Source organism: Botryllus schlosseri, chromosome 8, assembly GCF_051294905.1.
Source record: "Botryllus schlosseri isolate E-star chromosome 8, Bs_hap1, whole genome shotgun sequence".
Taxonomy (NCBI): Eukaryota; Metazoa; Chordata; class Ascidiacea; order Stolidobranchia; family Styelidae; genus Botryllus; species Botryllus schlosseri.
Window position 1 is genome coordinate 8216493 of NC_137243.1, and position 20925 is coordinate 8237417.

Consider the following 20925-nt stretch of genomic DNA (forward strand, 5'->3'; position numbering starts at 1 on the left):
TGTAAAGCGCTTTAGAACTGTTAATTGTTGGATATTTACAATGTCGGATGATCATGATAATTTCAAATTCTTCCGTATACTTGCCCAAACTCACCATCATACTGATCAACTGACTTATCTTGGCTACTCACAATCGCGACTTGATGACTCGATTTTGCTGTTTGGAAAATGAAATTGTACAACTTCTATAAAACTTCTACGAATCTATCTTTGTGGATTACAACGAATATGGTCCGTATTTATCCTATTTGATAGGCTGCGGATATATTAGACCTCGATGTCGGATGATTTAGATTGGAGTTTTGACGGCCGCACAGTAACAACACCCGCCCAATGTTTGCAGAGCGGTCATCACCATTACACACTGACAAATATGTGTGTCTTTAATCTGTATGCAAACACATGCATAGTCATTATTCAACTATGCATTTTAGCCACGGTGTTTGATTAACCATGTGGTCCTTGATATGGAATTTCAGCAATGATGCTCTCAAGACCATCAGCATCCTTGATCGACGCCGTCTCATTTGATTTAAACAAGAGCAGAAAACCACACGCAATCACAATGAAGTCGTGCGCATAGCAGCAAGTATGATAGTGGTAGAAGATAGAGGTGTTTTCAAAATGAAAATACTTTCAAAACACCAATGTTTGAAACATGGGCCTTCTTTACAACATGTACTTGTACATTGTACAAGTACAATGACTGTACCACGGGGGTATTAGGCAATTTGTGCAACGTTCCCATTTTCTATCGACAACGCCGAAAAATTCTTTGAACTGCCTTGTTGAAGGAAGTTGAGCCGTTTACTATGGTATATCTATAGACACCGAACCCAATGAAGTCCCCTGGTCTCCCACACTGATTGCCGTATAATATTATTGACTGAAACTTCATCTGGTCGCCGGAGAGGACATTCGATGCCTATGTTACATTGACCATTGTGCAGTGCATATAGTAGCCTACTACGGGCATTGCGCATTGTGCAACCAAATGTGTGTAATGACAACGATTTCAAAGGATTTTATGACAACGACAATGACAATTTATGACAATTTATGACAACGAATTCAGGTAAGCTTCCGGGGATCCTCAACTTCTCCCGTCAAAATCTTCTCGCACATCACCATAAGGTCGTAGGATATCGCTTCCGACACGACTGAGTCGTTGCGATAGTCTTTGTGCGACCGGACGAACAGCCTCATCCACTGAGCGGTCGTAAGATAGTCACCTGAGAAGTATAATATATGCATAATGATATACTAGAGATCAGTGGTTCTCAACCTTTTTCACCTCGCGGACCAGTGAAATTTCAAAAAATATTTGGCGGGCCGGGGTCCTTCAAAACTAGAAATTTACCCAAACTGTAAAGTATGAAACCGTTTTTTTTTGCACGGGTTTTGGTGATAATAATATTCATGTGCAGTTACGGTGGTTAGTCTGCTGATTCGAGGTAAAATTCTTTTGCCCGGATAAACGTGCTAGCGCCGAGAGTCGATTACAGTCTTCTGCGATTAAGGCCGTTGATTAACCTACTATACGCCAACTCGAATAATATACTTCTCCTTGACAATATCTTGAGAAGAAGCGTTTTGGAGTCGGACCAAGTCAGTGTTGGGATGACTCGAGTCAAATTTTTCAGATGAATTGACTTGACTTGACCCGAATCACTTTGGAAAAATGACTTGACTTGACTCGGCGTCTCAAAATGGGCATTTACTCGTGATTCAAAGCAAAAGTTTCGAGTCAATTTCAAGTCATCAAATAATCGGTGTCGACTAACTCGCTGTACCTGCATTTACATACCCTCGACACGCTGATGTGTTATGTGAGCAACCAGTCATTCTATACCAGTGGTTCCCAACCTTTTTCGACCCATCGCCCCCTTTTCAAGGTCAACACCAATCATCGCCCCCCAAAATTTTGTGCACCGATAATTGGGCATACAGACTGTAATCACCGGCGGGTTGACTAAAAAAAAAAAAAAAAGGGTCATCTTTCTCCGCTCAGAGCTGCGAATATCGTTTTTTTCTCTCCGAATTGCTAGGTGGATGACTAAAAAAAAAAAAAAAGGTCAGCCGTTTTGACGCGTCATCGCCCCCCTATCGCCCCCTTCGCTATTTTCGCCCCCCGTCGCCCCCTTTGTCCATTTTCGCCCCCCTATCGCCCCCTTCGTCATTTTCGCCCCCCTAGATCGCCAAATCGCCCCCTGGGGGCGATATCGCCCACGTTGGGAACCACTGTTCTATACGATTGCGCAACCTGGTTTTACTCAGACTCCGTCGGCAAGTCACAAATAAATGGACCAAAAACGTACAGTGATTAGAGCTTACGTTGTCGTAGACTAGCAGAATTCAATCGGTAGTCAGGACCGTAACTGCCGCACCCCAAACCCCCCAATTTGGGGGACCGATCTCAAAGGGGGCTCAAAATGATTTCGTGAATTGACATAAGTCATAGAGTATTTTTTTGGAAATTTATGCAACTTTTTCAAAATATTTTCGCGCTGGCGCTACTTAATGTTGTCAAATATGGGTACCATAGTGCGAAGCGGATCGACAAATTCACTGGTCTGACTCCGATCCATTTTTTTCTATTCTCTGGTCCGGCTCCGATCCGGCTCCGGCCAAAAATGAAAAAGTCCCGCCGGATATATAATCTGGCCCCGGTCCATGCTCCGCCCTACACGGTACGGTGGTTCCGTGAATTTATAAATATGGCTCGCTTATTTTCGGACTGGCTTGGCGGTTATACTTTCGTGTGGTTGTTTGGTTGGTAGTTAGTTGTTTAGTTACAAAAGTCATGATTATCAACAAAGATTCAGTCCGTATCAAAAAAGTATTGTTCCGGATCCAGCTAAAATTGAAATAATCCGGCCGGATATCCATTCAGTTGTTCCCGCAGTTGTTCTATATTGTTCTATGTTGTTCTATATTGTTCTATGTTGTTCTATATTGTTCTATATTGTTCTGTATATTTCCTTTTAAACAAGGGCCTTGTTTTAAACACGTTAGTTTTAAATTGATTTTTGTTTTAAATGCAACCCTATAGATGCATCAGATAGCAGTTTACTATAAATTGATGACACTCATAAAACACTGCTTTCCAGATTGCGAGAATTACCAGTGGGACTATATATGGTGCTGCATTATCTTTTATCTCACATGACAGGCATACCGGAGGCTCTTTTCGATATCAGCGTTAAATGTTCATCGATTATCAGCCTAGTCGATTCTTCGATATCGGACACGGACGAGAGATATCTCCTGATCGCTGGTACGAGACCAACGAACTTTCCTTCCTGGATAAGGGAAAGGCAGAGTGAACAAAATCTAATTCGTAATTGAGGCAGCTTTATTAGACGTACCGATCCATTTACTACAGCATTTAGCGATAGTTTTTCGTAGACATTGTCGTCCTTGCCAGATTTCAGCCTGCACCAGAATTTTCCTTGTCGAACAGCGTCGTTCATGTCGGCTTCTTCCGTATTTTCATCGACCTGATGAGCAACTACCCGCTTAGCGAATGCTTATATAATTTCGTGTTAAAACACTTGAATCCAACTAGATTAGAATTTTCGGAGTCTTATCATATCCGATAATAATTCACAAATAATCAGGCTTTGTATTCGGATTGCAGTCAGAATACTGGGAAATCGGACTCTACAAGTCTGGACAGGGGAGCATATCCGGAAATGTGTCTAAGGGCATGTAAACATCGGAAAAGTCCACCCACCATGTGAGTTCAAGGCGAGTATGAAATGCATGACAAATTGAATAAGATTATAGTATAGTTCGTAAGAAAAGTAGTGGTACGTCGTTGTTACCGATCATGCCAGAATTTCATGCTTGACTAATGGCCATACGAAGACAACCATAACTGAATAAGAATGAATAATATCTCCGCTGTTTCCTTGTTTTAGACACGCTTTCCGCTTTTTTCCATTCCGGTTTCCATGTCCGTTTGGAATCTGCACGCTGACTAGCCATTCGCTCATACGTGGCTGATTTGTTACGATATGAAAGCGATTCTCACCTTCGAGATGGCCATTAGTAAGTTCAAATTCCCTTGCACGATGACGCGAGAAAGCAGAACAACAAATGTAACGAACGCGGCGTTTTCGAAGTCCGTTAGTTGTACATCGCACGGCCTCAGTTCAACCCTCCAACCCATGTCAGCTTTGGGCGGAGGTAGCTTGAACCGAACTGCCTGGCAGTTAAGAAGTTGTAGAAACTGTAGAAAGTTGGATATACAGAATGAGATGTATAAGTTCGCGTAACTAAAAAATAATCAAATCACGCTAATTAATGCGTCTTTCACCACACTGTCACACTTACTTCGAAATGAATGTTGTCGTGGTCCTCTTTCAAATCTAACATTTCCTCGAACATAAACAACACATCGCGAGTGAAGGTGTTCGCTATGTGAGCGGCTAACCCTTGGCTGATGCCTACAACGATCAAATGAAATTAGAAAGACGGCATTTATCGGGCAAAGCTTGTGGACATCAAAGACGGGGCCGGTTACATCGCCATATACAATGTACAAAGTATACTGTATATATTATACATAGCAGGCAGTTCCACTGCTGTAGTGACCCGAGAAAAGCATGCATAGATAGGCCTGGTAGTAGGCCTATTATACAATATCGAAATAATCGGACAATAATCTTGTGGTAGTTGATAAGGCGATTGGATTACTGCGCGATACCGGATACATTTCATTAATGATGGTACGCCGCTTTCTTTTATTTTGTGCTTTCTTAAATCATGTGTACACGTCTCATATTTATATATACATGCTGCAGGCCACGGTGGGTGTCTGATTAAAAGACTACACCGCAATTCGTTTCGACACTCTCCTATCTTTTCATTATATCGCAATCTTGTGGTGACTGATGATGAATGATGACTATGTGACACACGTGTCATTTTACTATTTCATTAATGATAATAAATAATGCTATGCTATCATATTACATCACAATGCAATTAGTTATCAATCATGCACTGTAAAAAATCTGGTAGATTTACTGGGAAATCTCTGTAAATTTTGCCACGAATTACCGGTCGCAGCCAATTACTGTGCGTAGCTTGTAATTTTACGTTTTGATATGTAATATCAGGGATATATAGAACTCCGGGATGGCTGACTGCGTCAATTGCGTCATCGCGGTATTACCTAAGTGGGTCCAGATTCGCGCATTCAGTTTTGATGCACGTTCCATTCAGCCGCATCATCTGTGTGTAATTTTAAGTTTTTGAGAGCGGTAGAGGTATATAATATCCAAGTTTATGTTATTATATGAAGCTAGAGGTTAACTAGGTTATGAGATGTTCAGGTAGTCTGAAACTTTGCGGTATTAGCCCTATTCCTTCAGCAGCAATTTACCGGTATACCGGTACGGTCATTTACTCGCCTTCGGAATATCTCTGCTTCTGTAGTATCTTATGTAACATGTTTTGCTGCGCTGATAATTGTGAGAAGATAACAAAATGTAGAATAATTTCCAACGTTAACATTGATATCCGCAGTATGATTTTGATTACGCCTTGCGGTATGTTATGCGAATGTATGTCACCATCCAAGGCTGTACATTGTACAAGTACAAGTGTACATTTACACTGTGCCGTGTCAACTATGAAGGCGACCGTTAGGAGGGACTTCGTCGGTTAAGATCTTGTACTATAGATTAATGTGTGAATATGCAGGTAGTTCCGGTATTGCAGGCTTACCGTTATTCCAGATCATTGCTGGATTATTCCTAGTAAGAATTGGAGCCACTGAGTACACCACCGGTGTGCAAGATTCAAGAGGCATTTCAATTAAGGATAACCTAACATTTGAATCTAATACAAACACAACACGTCAAGGTCGTTGCAGTTGTAAGTGTCCATAACAACTGTTGAATCCAATCTCTTGTTACAGATACTATTCATCAGTTACATGTCTGGTAAAACAAGACAGGCATATGTTTGTTAATGAACGGCACCTCAATGCTACAGTACTGGAATTATACTTCAACGGAAGTGCACTGAGTGTGAACTGCCAATGGCTGACTCCCAGTATATGGCCACAGCGTTTGTTGACCTTTTGCTCTTACTGAAGCCATGAAGATGCCGACTCCCTTTAATGGATAAGCCAACACAATCGTCAGGACACGATACGACCCTGAGATACTGCCTGTCTTTACCATATAAACACTTATAGCCTATAGGCTATAGGCCTGTACGATGGAGGAAGAGAAAACTCTGAAGATTGCTTTCAATTTGCAAGGTTTAGTCAAATCGTCGCAATAACGCATGGACTTCTCCTCAGTCGGCCCAAGGTAAGTTTGTAAGTTTGGCTGATTCTTGTGATACGTTATTATAAATGAGGGATTTACATTAATCCTGATGTGGTTAAAGTAGTCTGCATTGCTACTCAAGTAACAGTTGTATTCCCGAGCATACTGGTATTTAAACTTCCTCAAGTAGCTGTAGAAAGTGAAATGCATGCAAGGTACTTAAGTTTGGAGATGGCTGCTTCAAAATTACAAGATGTATCTTCAAAAATAGGCAACACCTACTTGAGTACTGCAATGAAGTAGAAGTTCTTCATTACTGACCAAGTCTGCATACATCTATATGTATTCTTAATGTTAATTTGTGTCTCTAAAAACATCATTTGTTTATTTTTGTTGCAGATTCCGGATAAACAAACGCGATGTTCCAGCATTTGCATCACGTCAACAGTGAATATGAATATCCTGATATATTATACTGGGCACATTCCATTGAAATCTTGGCAAAGATGGCCACGATCTGGATATTTGGATCTCGTGCCTCCTCACCGAGATGATTTTTTGATATGGAATCATCTATCGCTCTATCGGAAAATCTGCAAGACAATGATACTGAATCTTTCTTAACTGATAAATGGCATGAAATGCTTCAGGAGGCCCATTCGTGATGTACCGTTAAGCCATGGTGGCAATGTCTTCACTGCGGTCATGAAACCATTTCTCGGTGAACAAAATATCAGCTGAATTCAACAACTGGGTCTACCGAATGCTTCTTAAATTGATAATGATATGTACCAAACTGCTACCCTGGCTACATTTGAACCTGAAGAGAAGTATCAATGGTGTGTTGATTTCTTGATCAACTTTCATTGAGTGACATAGAAGCTGACAATGCATGCTATCACAATTTCAAGTCCTTACAGGCCGTGCTATCTTTTCGTTATTGGAAAGCCTCCATGGTAGGGGTGCATTTAAAACAAACAAACACTATATTTAAAACATGCTTTAAACAGTGTTTTAAACAAAGGCCTTTTGAAAAAAATTCTTTTTAAGTTGTAAAATTATGCCATAATTGTGTAAATACTTCCCAAAATACGTGTTGTATGAGCCTACAGACGATTACCACCCGATATAGCCGACTAATATCGATATGGGATGGCTGGAACCCTCAAAATAGTCGGTTCAACAGCAATAGCACAGATATTTCGTCAAAGGAGCTATATTTACACTATATTTTCAATTGTCAATGTCAATCCAATATGACGTCACTATTGAATATTCTTGACGTCATGGCTTAAAAAAGTATGTTTTATACAAGGGCCTGGTTTTAAACATGTTTGTTTTAAATGCAACCCTATACTCCATGGTAATTGTCGATTAACGCTAATTGAAACGGTTAATTTAATCAATCATATTAACCCCCCCCCCCCTTTCCAGCTGCAAGGTTTCCGACAATGGCTTGTAAATAGGTAGAAGACACTGATATTATTCGTTATTCACCCTGTTATTTATCGCCTGATGCAAATTATATGATGTGTAGAAATTAAACACATTCATGATTTACTGAAATTCAGAGTTGTCATAGTTTACTTGGTTGGCTATACAGCAGTGTCATACTCTATTAGGTTGGCTATACAGCAGTAAGGTTGTGATAAGGGAAGAATGTGTAGCTTACTAACTATTCCGCAAAAGGTTGAGGATCGTTATTCTAGAAAAAGCTGTATAGCTAGCTTGCAGAAAAGTGGATATTTCGAGGCAGATTGCAGGTAACTTTCTGGACCTACTTAGGTAAAGGCCAAAATGAAGTCAGTCATCCCGGAGTTCTATATATCCCTGTGTAATATTACCTTAATATAGCTGTAAAGTAAGTTACCAGAATTTCTTCGCAAAATTACTGACAGTTACTCGTTACTGCAGTTTACCGGGCTATTGGCAAAATTGATTAGCTTCAAAATCGCTGCAGCCAATGTATACGTAGAACTGAATGTTACTGATATATGATTCTAGAGGTGATTTGATCTGATTGAACCTCGTTTGCGAGACTGGGGTCTGTCATACCGAAATTGTTGGCCCTAGTATCAATTTAAGCTTAGTAGGGTACAAGAGATAACTGACAATCGTAGCTAATGTGGTACACCGTAGCCATATTATATTATAAGGCAATGGCTGTACGGCCAGTCTCGCTGGTTACATTCGTTGTCACGGATAAGACTGATAAGTTAGAAAATTAGTTCAGGATGTATAATATTGTTCGGGGAAACTAGAAATATCAGCACCGCATGCTCAGCTGACCATTTGTTAATGGCGGACAAGGCGACCTGTAATAGGTTACATTAGGTGACTGCCTTTTCTGAGATTCGTAGTAAACAGCCAACGCACAACTGTGACATCACAAGCACCGTCTGGTTAAGTAAGTACAGTAAGTAGTGAACAACACATGGAATAAATATCAATCTACACGAAATTAGATGGAAAAAGGGACTATATATAATGATAAATGTTTCTGTATGGAAAAAACGACCAGATCAAACATTATAACGTGGCCAGTAAATATTATTGGTGTCATGCGTCAGCGGATAAATACCATTTATTTCGAAATCGTTTGAGTGTCGTCTGGCTCTGGCCAGTGGCCAATGGCCATTAGTGAGATTTGAGCAAGGGGTGGAGCGAAGCTTGTTGTGCTTGAAGAAAGTGGACACGATCGTTGAAGATTCCAAGGAATGCTGAATGGAATACGCATCTTAAAAGGTAATACTGTACTACATAGTATTTGTTACCGTGAATACCTGACTCTGCACACCAGCCCTTGATGACTTAGATTTTATGATTGATATATTTCATTCGCTGCATTCTCTGCTCTATTTTGGGATATTTGTCGACTTATATAGTGACCACATACTCCACCGCGGAGGAGTTGAAACTGCTGGCTTGGTAATGTCATTTTCGGGCCGTAGCATAGAGATGTTTTCATCCACTGCTGGATTTGTTTGCCACACATGCCACCTTAAATTAGGAACCTTTTGCTTCAATACAAAGATAAAGTAAGTCATTAATCTCTGCTATGTCATGTAAAAGGCGGAGCCGTCATCACACAATGTGCCAGTACCGGTACTTCAAAACATGTTATATTTTTGTTAGCCTAGTTGTCTTAGTCTTTATAATGTCATGTCCAGTGTCCACTGTCCAGGTTAGGAACTTTGCTTTATATAGCGACTTACGCATGAATTCTTTTTAGTGGAACTGCAAGATACTAGTTACACAGAAGCAATGAGAACGAGAAAAAGAAACAATTGGAAGTTTGGCCGGTGGTGGAATTAATTCACGTTTTCTTGGGACCACTCGTGTTACTGCATGTCTCCTAAAGAAGAATTAGACCTCCAGCAGCAATATTTTTCCATCGATAACCACTTCATCGTGATATCATGAATGAATATACAGTTTGTTCCAATGTCGTTTTGGGGATGTGAAGAAAATGTTGCGATATTTTTGCATCGGGTTGCTTTGCGATAGGTATGGATGTACGTGAATTTACAAGCTGGTATGTAATCCTGATTTACAGGGACAGCATGTAGGTAGGTAGGCGATTAAATGACAGTCTCGATCGCAAATGTACAGGGGAACATGTAGATTGGATATACCGGAGGTGACTGTAACATTACAGTCTGGCGTGTAAAGTGAGATTACCGGACGAGTGTAAGTTAAATTTACATTGACTAACGGTAATGTTAGATTACCACGAAATGTCTGGCTACCGTACTTCCAAACATTTCGCGGTAAATCGAGGTTTTTTATTTTTTACAGTGTGGTAGCCGTTCGAAGTTATTTGTGGTTCGAATTACAATAACTTTGATCTCAGGTCTACCGTATCGTATCAATTCCCTCGCCAGTGCTGGTAGGCTTGAAACTAGTTTTTCAGGCATAAACTCAATTGACATGTATAATTCATGAATATAATTTCATACCATTCATATCCACCAATCAATGATAATCCAAAAATTATGAACGAAAAACTCAAATAACTCCGCTTCTACTAGCTGGAATTGGGTCAAATTTGTTTTGCATCGTTTTTGAAGACAACTCAACAAATGTCAGAAAACTTTGATTTTTTTAAAATATTTCTTAATAAATTGAAAATTTTAATTGGCTCTGCGGCAGCTTATACTTGTTAGAATTGAACCAAATTTGGTGTGCTGCATTTTTTAGAGTAACCTAGCAATTTAATCAGTGAATGGCTGGTATCCGAAAAAAAGTTATTTTTGAACAACCCTAGAGGTCACACCTGCTGTAATAAGAGTCTTCTGAACCTCCTCATCAACCGGAAAGGGCAAATCGTTATACTCTTGACCCTTTTTCGAAATGTAGTTTCTTATTGATGAGCATCTCGGATAGACGGGGCATCGACTGCAGAAAATAGTGACATTAATCTCTGACTTCGTCTCCTTTCAAGCATTTCAGATGCAATCACCTTTCGCCAGAGATGACAGTTTCTTGCTCTTCGGTTGTTCTATCGTCAGAGCCCTGAACTAAGACTCTCCATCTTGTGTCTACATCCACCAAGAAGCCGCGGAAAATTGGCGCTGATGCGCACAAGGCTTTCTGTGTTCAAACGTAGTATAGTGTGGCCGTGCTGTTCTTGTGCCATAGATGGCATGACTTGACCGGCACGTGGAGAAGGAGTGGCATTCACTGATATCGTGTCAATTTTCGAGGCTGACTTATACAACCAGGCTATACTTCCAACAGTTTGTCGAATAAACATAAGGCTATAGAACGCTCAGAGGATGGTAAGGCATAACTGTAGTAGACTTCTGACACCGAAGCTTACCGCTCATTAGGCCACTATGATGTCTCTTTAATATACAAAGACAATTATCTGCATAATTTATTCAAATGAAAAAGAGCACGCCAATCTATTAGTAGTATACTCACTATGATCGGAGACACCGCTCCTAATTGATCATAAAGCAATTTCATTTCTTCCAAATCTCTTGCCTGCAACGTTACTTGCAGAGCGCAACATCCGTAGCCAAACACCGGACTATCCATATATACGTGATCTGCGCGCGAAGCTTCTCGATCTGCGTGGCTCGCAAAACTTTCTAAGAACGGTTTCGGTGTCTTGCAATCCTGAAATACTTTTCGCAACACAATTTCGTGTGAATTGCAAATCTAAACTTTAGCTTGACTTATACCGCATGAGCGCTATGGGCACAGGGCAGCGCAAATTAACAATGTCGAGCGATTGTTTTTCAATATTAGTATCCGGGCAAATCGACATTGCAATGATGACTGGAGCTGTAATTAGATTTAGGCGAACAAGACATTATAGGCGACGCCACTTTTAGTTCAGAAATTAACAGTGTTGGGATGACTCGAGTCATGACTTGACTCGAGTCAGACTCGAGTCACCTTTTTCGTATGACTTGACTTGACTCGAGTCACTTTGCTAAAATGACTTGACTTGACTTGACTCGGCGTATCAGAAATGTGGATTGACTCGTGACTCGGAGCAAAATTCACGAGTCAATTTCAAGTCATCAAGTAAAAATCACCTTATCTTGCATCTTGCATCTTGTTCGGATTGCTCGCCAAACTTCTGTGTAACCCATGAGAGCGACCGATCATTAAATGATCGTGTGTTTTACTGAGCCCCCCCCCCCCCCAATATATTCTCTCACAAAGATATTGACCACAAACGAAGTGATCGAAGCTACAGCTTACGTTGTCGTAAACTAGTAGTAAAGTAATTTTATAGCAAAATATATATTTGTGTTCTCTGTTCTTACCTTAACCGAACCTCTTGTTTGATTGAAATTGATATCGAATATAGTTTATATACTCCTCAACCATTGGCGCAGACTCGAATAATATCATATCAATATGTATAAATGGGTACTGTATTGCATCTCCTCGAATCGTTTCACGATTCTCTATCTTGGCTGGTAACTATAAAATGAGGCTATGCAATTACTTAAGTAGTTCAACAGTTCTACGTATATGTGAGCGATACAGCCCCTTATTGCATGTATATTCAACTCTATATTCGTTCATCGGATCAGAATCAATTACCAATCAATCTGTTATTCAGAGACCTAGCGAAATGCAATGACGTAATCATGCTTCATACTTCTAAAAGGCAGCTTGACTTGAATTTTGACTTGACTCGTGACTTGACTTGACTTGACTTGACTTGACTCGACTTGACTCGAGTCACCTCCAAAAATCGACTGACTTGACTTGACTCGAGTCACCTTCGAAAATCGATTGACTTGACTTGACTCGAGTCGAAATGTGCAATGACTCGAAATGACTCGTGACTCGAAGGTAGTGACTTGATCCCAACACTGGAAATTAAGCCTGTGATGGTTGGTGATACGTGTCATATGGCCTATCCGACTCTGCGATGACTGGAAAACCATCGGAAACCCCTAAACTTTCTTCCTACGTCTTGAACACAGTGCTTCTTAACCGGGGTTTACGCAAGCCAGGGGTTCGCTAAGCCAGTCTCAGGGGTTCGTCGGAGGTAAAGGCACACACCCGACTTACACTACACAGCAGAAATAAGTCACACTGATTTCCAGTAAATTTTTATCGTAGTTTTTTTTGTTTCAGTGCGAAAATGAAGCTTGATTGGTTTTGTTCTTTTAACACGGTTGTTGATGCCCATTGCACAGTTCATTTTGTGCACCGCTATCCTATAGTAATGTATTATGTGGTAATGTGTGTGTGTGTGTGTGAAGTCTGTGGTGTGGTAGATCCTTGTTTTTGTGACACGGTGACATTTTGGGGTCCGCCAAAGGCTTGCTGATTAGCTTATGGGTTCTCCTGGTTAGTAAAGGTTAATAACCACTGATGCTTTAGAACTTCTCTTTTTCTTTCGAAAAGAATTGTAACTCATGGGGTGTTTTGAACTGATGGTGAATTATAAAATGGAGGATTGGTTGATTGCTTATGTAGATTGACTTGAACAACATTATATGGAACCTTTTCCCCATGGTGCACCTCTGCGCATACGTATTTTACTAATCCACTAATGAAACTCAAAGGAATACTACCTGGAGCATTTAGCGACATTTTACCGCCCCGTCTTGAACGAATATTGCTGGCATACGCCCTGCAGATGTTTCAACGCATCAGCGTCTTAGTTGATGAATATGTTATCGTATGTCTCGCCTCACGTCATCATCAATTCCGGAGTGACGGTGGAATCGGGAAGAAAGATGGAATCCATAAGCGGGCCATTCAGCGAAGTGTCTTGACAGCCAGCCAGCGCACCCGGGCATCCGAGCCTATCGTGATAAACGAGTTATGTACCAGACCGTGAATAAACTGCGCTTGGAAAACTGTTCTCATAACGTCACGAGCAGCTGGCCCTTTTCATATCACCACAAAGATTGGCGGACCAGTCCATGTTTTGAGAATTCAGCCCGAATCCAGATTCCCATCCGGTATATTGCTATGAACTTTCTACGAATCGGGACACGAAAATCAATTAAAGTTCAATAGAAATTTCATGTACAGTAAATCAAAATCTGCTGAAATGCATGTTCTATGCCCGAATCCCATTTCCTTGAGGCAAAATAATCCAAAGTAACTCTCATTTCTACAGTTGCCGTTTAACGAATTCTGTGACAGTATGCTAATCAGAACTAGGTCGATATCAGAATTGTAACAGATACCAATATCACTATTATAACATATTTTGACCGATATGAAAATGCAACATATCACAACCGGAACTTCTGATTGGTGGAAGTAGGCCTAGTTTGATAAATTTTAATATATATAGGCCTAGGCCTGCTATATAAATTTCATACCCAATAAAACTACGGATGTGTAAATATCGAGTACTTATAGTCCAACATGGTCCAATATTGTAGTATATAATTTTCCGTAGTCCATGCCGTGACTACGACTGTTCCTAACCAGCCCTACTAATCGGCTCGTTATGCTCATGCATTTTCAATTCCGCGCCATAAAACGCGATGGGTATTATAGCGCTTGTTTGTAAATTACTTCTAGACAGCGCGTTACCTTGGGAAAGACGGCACCGTTACAAGTCTCTCATTCTCCTTCATCATTGCCCGAGCTTCCCGTCTCCTGGAAGTGGCAAAAGAATAAGTTCAATATTCTTTATCAGTAATTCCTAACCGCGTAAATCATGCGAAAAAAGCAACGACATGATATTTGTGTGCTAGCGAAAGCATATTCCAATGTTACGATTTCCGAAAAGCCTGCCAACCCATCAGTAACTTTAACTACAGTAAACATATATTCGTACGAAACCTCCAGATTGGTCTTGGAAATACAAGCTAACCTGTCGTTCATATTCCTTTCTACGTCCCCAAGTCCTGACAGGCCTTCGAAAGGCTTCGCCGGGGTACTTTCGATCTGGAAACTCGCATATTCCAGAGCCCAGATTCCAGCCAGCTCGCTGCGATCAAATGACACGAAACTAATCGATATGTGCATTGATTTTCGTGCTTTGTACCCCAAAAAAATAACTTGCAGCAAAATGATACCAAGTATCACAAGTTACACTATGGTTGGTACACAGCATTCTTACTTTCCTTCCTGCTGAAAGCGAGTCACGCTGTCATAAAACTGCTCTCCATTTAGAAGTAAGCGGGCGGCTTGTTTAGCGTTGTCGAATTCGATCAAGTAGCATTCCAGCTAAACGATCAGTGACGGTTAAATAATAGACTCTATGGTGTGGACAAGTCTCACGGCTCAGTGAAATTGGTCGACGTCACGCTTTCCTTTTGGCTAAAGGCAATTTGACGGTAATTTTTGACCGCCTTGCCAAGAATTAAATTTGACAAAACGGGTATCAATCGAAAGCTGCCGCTGTACTGATCACGAAAATATAAATTTTATTCCGCTCACGACACTGGAGCCCCCACAATCAGCCTCAATTTTTCATTGGGATATTGGCATCGTGTCGAGACAATGAGGTCTGGCTAAGCGAGATCGTAGCTCAGGAGCGTATACCAGCAATATATCGGATAGTGCGGGGTGTATTCGTGTTCGTTCAGTGCACTCTGATAGCATAGGCCAACCGATATCCCTGCATATTGTTAGGTATATCTGTCTTCTCTCAAATAGTGTTGAGACTGGTACTCCTTCAAAGTCACGGTTTTCCTTTTCCACAACGACTTCTTCTATACGTGGAATCAGAATATAGGTTTATTGGGCATATAGTTTCAAGAACTGGAATTTTAACCATTCTGGAAGTAGTGTATTTTTAGGCGATATATACCCATTTATTGTTCTAATTAAATCGTGCCACTGTTTTTACGTACTCCGCATATTTTTACTGCAACATTCATTATATATCCAATATCCATTCACCTCATCTCCGTATTTCAGTTCATCTGGCGTTCTTAGCATCGTCCTGTGGTATGCCTCCAAGAACTGTTGAAGCGCATATTTCTTGACGAAATCCCCATGTTTCAGTGTTTCTTCCCAAGTCAAGATCTTTTTAAAAGGCGGATTCGGGCTCATACTTCTGGACACAGTATATCTATACGTCTGCTATACCAACATGAGAAACAGAAGGAAAACGTGAATATTCAAAACAGCATCTAATAGTGGATCCATAATCCATGGTTTTGATTGCGTGACGATTGGAATCAGCATGGTAGATTTTAGCTTATATCAAACTCACACGTTCAAACAGAAGTTAAAAGAGCTTTTGAATACGATACCAGTCCCTTATTAGTTTGGTTCACGGGCACCATTTGCGTTATGACACTCGCATAAATAGGCTTGATATACCAATTGGTGCGTGCCTGTCGTAATATCTTTGCGGTAAAGCCTGTTACATGTGCGAGAAAAAATGACTTGACGTTATACATTCGCAACTTTCATTCTGCAGCAGAACTATAAATGATTTGCATCTGCCTCGCGTCTCGCTCTGCTCGACGTAAATCGTGAGACGTCGGCTACTTATACATACGATGGAGTTTCATGTGAATGACATTTGTTATTTGGTGAATTGCGTCCCAATTAAAAGACGTTTTTTTAATTTCAATGTCTTCTGCTGACGATTTCGACCATGATCTCTTATATCGGCCAGGTCATGCTTCAAAAGTCGTGAGTTTCCGCCGTGAAGACATTAAGGATTGTCGTCCATTTCGCGTCAAAACACAGCGCGCAATTTTGCGCCGCGCATTAATCGGAAATGGAGTCCCGCATGCTAACTGGGAGTCGTGACAATGTAATACGAAGATAATACTCAAGCAAGTTTTACTTCAGGGGTTCTTTAAGTATGGGTCGCGAAGAATATAAATGTGGGTTGCGACCGCACCAGAGCGATCTTGGGATACGTAGCCTATTTAATAGTTGCTGAATTTCTTGCAACAAAAAATAACTTTGGTGTTTCGCGCGATCTCATGTGGTTAGTTTGTGCCAGCTATTATAGCCAATAAGAAGTCACGGAGAAAAGTGGTAACGACGTTATATGGCTTGATCATGAAAATGTGCCGACCTCTGTATTACAAAATTTGGTTTGATATCATTTTTGCACTCGCGTACTTTGAGTACAATGTACAATGTATAGTGAATTCCTGCGGTCTGTAGTCGTAGTCACACTTGGCTTCCGTAACTTTGGAAATAATTCGTCAGTGTAATCCTATATCGACCTTGATACCAAAACATCAACATTATATGCTGTATTTGATCATCCGTTTGTTTTGCCTCATCGTGCGATGTTTCGCACACTCTGTAGAGGTAAACGCTTGTATAGTTTGTAGAATGTAGATTGTAGATATCAGGGTACTGCAACTCCAATAGTCCTGAAATGCCAACACCTTTAACAAGGCGCACCCGAGATTGTCCGCAATTTCCTCCACCTCCTGGAATAATTTCACTCAGGAAGCATAATCCATAGTAATTCATGCATGCGTGTAATTACTTTGGATTTCATGTCATATTAAACGACTGATTTATTGCAAGGCTTCTAGGTAATTATAAACCGCAGCCTACTACAGGTAGGCGCTGCTGCTGAACTCGGTTGCCTAAACATGACCCTGAGCGTGAGTAGTAGGTATGATCGCTCGCGATTCGTAATGGGTTCTTATGGGTGCGGTCGCACATCGTATGGAAAACTCGTGGTGGCACATCGTACTTTTGGACCCCCCTCTCGGTCGCACATCGTAATGCGTTCTTATGGGTGCGCTCGCACATCGTACTTTCAGGTATAGGCATCTGTCGCATATCGTATTGAAAACTCGTGTTGGCACATCGTACTTTTAGGTATAGGCATCTGTCGCACGTCGTACTTTCGCATGTCGTATTTCGCGTATAGGCAGTGGTGGTGATTCGCTGTGTGTTCTTATGGATGCGTCGGCATATCGTACTTTCGGGTATAGGCAACTCTCGCGCTGTGTTGAAGAAGTATCAGGAATAGTAAATAGTCACGTGATTGATTCTTAGTTAATGTGTATATTACAAATTATTATATATGACCGATTCGAGTTAATCCCAACGTTTGCGGTGAATGCGACTTCGATATATCGTTATTCTTATGGGCGCGGCGATGATTCGTACTTTCGTTGATAGAATGCTAGCGGCATGTCGTACTTTCACCAAAAAGGGTGTGAAATAGTTTGCTAAATCTAGGAATCAGTCGCTTGGTAATGTTTTGGTAATTAGTTTACCACAAAACCGGCGTAGACGGCGATTCGAATACCAACAATAACCGCGTTCACAGACTAACACTCCAAAAAGGTGTGAAATAGTTTGCAAACCCTGCGTTCGCTGACAAGATAATGTCTCAGACATACGCGACTTGATGTTACAGGCATATCGATCGCTCACGCGGTGAAATTTTCGTAAGCAGTTTGACACAGAGCTTGATTTCACTCGTACGATTTAATAAGTAACGAATAACAGACCGCCAGTGTCGGCAACTTGAATAGCGACAAATTGTCACTTATTTCCGCTCTAACCCTAATCCTTTGTGAAGTGAACGCTTATTCAAAAGGGTGTGATATCATTTTAAAATCCTACGACACTCACAGGGTAATGCTTCAGACAAAGCGATCCCTCATGCCCGCTCACAAGGTAATATTTCCGTAATTAGTTTGTCACAGAGTCGTCGCAGACGGTGATTCGTAAACCAACAATTTGACACTTTCTGGTATGGTCGCTATATGTTTTTGACACTTTGTCCGTGTTTGACTTTAGTTGTATGATAAGAATCATGCGAGAATTCAAGCAATGTATCAATTGAATGAAATGAAACTTACTACACAGCTCAAGTTGATTCGTATTTGAATGTGTTGATCCGGCACAATTCTAATTAATTCGAGAAATCTTTTTAACGTGATCTTCTGATTCGACCGTAACCTGAATATTACTGACGCCGACTTTCAGTCACATTGAATTATTCACACATTCCACGCCGCTGTTTTAACAGTTATAGAATCAATACCAACTATCTCTAACCCGATAATATTCAATCATTTTGGTAATTTACCAACTTTAAATCCATTCGCGGGTGTACTAAAGGTAAATCCAAATAATCCAAAATGAAATATTTGGACTTTGACATAGTCTGAATTGAAATAGATTGACAAACATGACTACCAACTTTCCCGCAGTCCCATTTCGATATTATATGCACATTGATTTGAAACAAGTAATGAAGCATTGCAACTCTATTCGCGATCCCGCTTTCCGTTTGTCAAAGAGATATTTTAACATCTTACCATACTCAAAAGAATTCTTCACAACATTAACAATTGTTAAAAATCTAGTTTTCACTTACTTGATTATATCACTACAACTCACAAACTTGAATTAATTCATCCTGGCTGTATTCGTATGATCGGTCTTTTTTATTCGATTGTAAAGGTCTGTTCTGAAGACAAAGTATTTACTAATCGGTACATACACGATTTGACTTGGACATATTATATTTGAGTATACGAGATTTGAATGTCCGAACAATAACTGAGAATTAATTTATCACAATTAAATCCGTATATTACAGCGTAAAAGATATTGGGGTGTCAGCAACTCTGTACGGTCGTAGTTACAACCACATTAACTAATCTACCCAGGCAACTCGTCATGATCATTCCTGAAATCAACACAAACACGACCACTGACTTGAGTTAACCGCGAAACAGCATCAAGTTTTAAATCCGCTTGCAGCTGACGGATTATTCGAATACATCGATGGAGAATATTATTGAACTCGTCGGTATTGTTACTTCAACAAATTACACCGACTGCGAAAGTTAATATCGAATGGTAAGACTTGATCACATATTTGTTGATCACAGACATGACAAAAAAACATTACCGAGATTTTATAAACTAGTCATATTACTCTACACATCTATCAATATCAAAATGCGAGTCATCCAATTTTTCTACTAAAGTAACATTGCACCTTCGGATTCGGTATAGTCATACAAATTGTATTAAATCCAACATCAAAACAAAAGGACTTTTTTAGTTCATTGAAATCAAATCATTCGTCTTCGAGTTGTGCTTTTTTAGATTGCCCGCGACAATTCGTTTCGAGTGAGTTGTAACCAAAGTCAAGATATCTTTGTGTCCACAGATATGGAAGATGAATATAGCTAACACAATCACGAATCGACGTTTCAGAGTATTTCACGGATGTAATAAACTTGTTAGTGTCACCTATCTAAAAGTACGCACGCGTTCGATTTCCATACCGACTGTTGTGATGTTTAGGATTCACTTACAATGACCAAGAGTGAGGACTTAACATCAATGTCGTTACTGGAGGTATTCACAACAGAGAATCGAAACATTACACAATGTGAAAATATATCTTTGATATCAAAGCACTATCCCAAGTACACGATTAATACTCAACTCCGTTCACACTTTCTATAGAACGTGCTAAATGTAAAATATCACGAGGTTGCAAGACTTTGATCATTACAAAAGTAAATTGAATATGTTTGCTCGATGCATTCAATTCAACTAGAAATGTCTAGTGCACAACAATCGTAATATTAAGGAAGTACTTGCTACACTGTAATTCACTAAACGTGTTTTTGCATTGTTGTTCATTTGTAGCATTGATTGTTTTTGAACCCTCAAATAATAATTCCCGACATGAAACCAAGCCGCTGAAAGTCGTTACCAACACAAAGAAACACTTTGTACGGTGTTTGCCAAATGTATCCTATATGGTTAGGTGTACTAGAATTATTTGTGTAACACATACACCGACAATGTAATCGAAAATTGTTCCGTTGTCATTCGCTAAAGTAAATGTCATCGCAATACTCTGTCACTAAAGACGTTACTTGTATGTCATTGAATCACCGATAATTAACTCACTAAACCGAACTCCAAAGAAATTTCACTCACTCATTGGGTATGAAACAGCGTCGCTTAATCGGTCTATATCGTTTTCCCAAAGGTAAATCATATCCATCCAATAGAAAACAATTTTCACTAGCTTGGTAATGAAACCGAAGTCTTCATTCAATATTTTGTTTGTGTCAAATACTTTGCAATAAACACACTGGAGTGGTCGAGCTTTACATCAGCAGACTGTAATCTGTAAATCAAGCTTACATCCTACTTGTAACTGTATCGTTTACCTAACCGAGTTGTATGCACAGTTTGATGTTTTTTGTTATTTGGT

General features: G+C 40.2%; 1 protein-coding gene and 2 long non-coding RNA genes across 4 annotated transcripts; 2 read left to right on the top strand and 1 right to left on the bottom strand.

Moving 5' to 3' along the window:
- Positions 1-982: 982 nt before the first annotated feature.
- On the bottom strand, positions 983-15884 carry LOC145445612 (glutamate--cysteine ligase catalytic subunit-like). 2 transcript variants are annotated; one of them, XM_080323810.1, is made up of 14 exons: positions 15636-15872; positions 14851-14957; positions 14602-14718; positions 14319-14384; positions 13463-13573; positions 13340-13398; positions 11214-11419; positions 10750-10880; positions 10564-10685; positions 4339-4451; positions 4037-4234; positions 3369-3500; positions 3179-3302; positions 983-1232 (listed from the first exon to the last, which is right to left on the bottom strand). In XM_080323810.1, the coding sequence occupies exons 1-14, from the start codon at positions 15786-15788 to the stop codon at positions 1072-1074; spliced, it is 1800 nt and encodes a 599-aa protein (XP_080179936.1). In that variant the 5' UTR covers positions 15789-15872; the 3' UTR covers positions 983-1071. The 2 variants fall into 2 exon arrangements, with proteins under 2 accessions (XP_080179936.1, XP_080179937.1); XM_080323811.1 differs by having other exon boundaries at positions 1098-1232; positions 3166-3302; positions 15636-15884.
- On the top strand, positions 5274-7851 carry LOC145445635 (uncharacterized). Its single transcript, XR_013917095.1, has 2 exons — positions 5274-6329; positions 6687-7851. It is a non-coding gene; the product is annotated as an uncharacterized LOC145445635 (long non-coding RNA).
- On the top strand, positions 8815-9767 carry LOC145445636 (uncharacterized). Its single transcript, XR_013917096.1, has 2 exons — positions 8815-9032; positions 9520-9767. It is a non-coding gene; the product is annotated as an uncharacterized LOC145445636 (long non-coding RNA).
- Positions 15885-20925: the final 5041 nt, after the last annotated feature.

Bases quoted from the DNA above. Each gene is read 5' to 3' on its own strand.
- LOC145445612 (XM_080323810.1), bottom strand. From the start codon at position 15,788: ATGAGCCCGAATCCGCCTTTTAAAAAGATCTTGACTTGGGAAGAAACA. The intron at 13,574-14,318 runs GTAACGCGCTGT...TTATCACGATAG, and splicing joins ACGGTGCCGTCTTTCCCAAG to GCTCGGATGCCCGGGTGCGC. The intron at 10,686-10,749 runs GTGATTGCATCT...TATTTTCTGCAG, and splicing joins ACTGTCATCTCTGGCGAAAG to TCGATGCCCCGTCTATCCGA.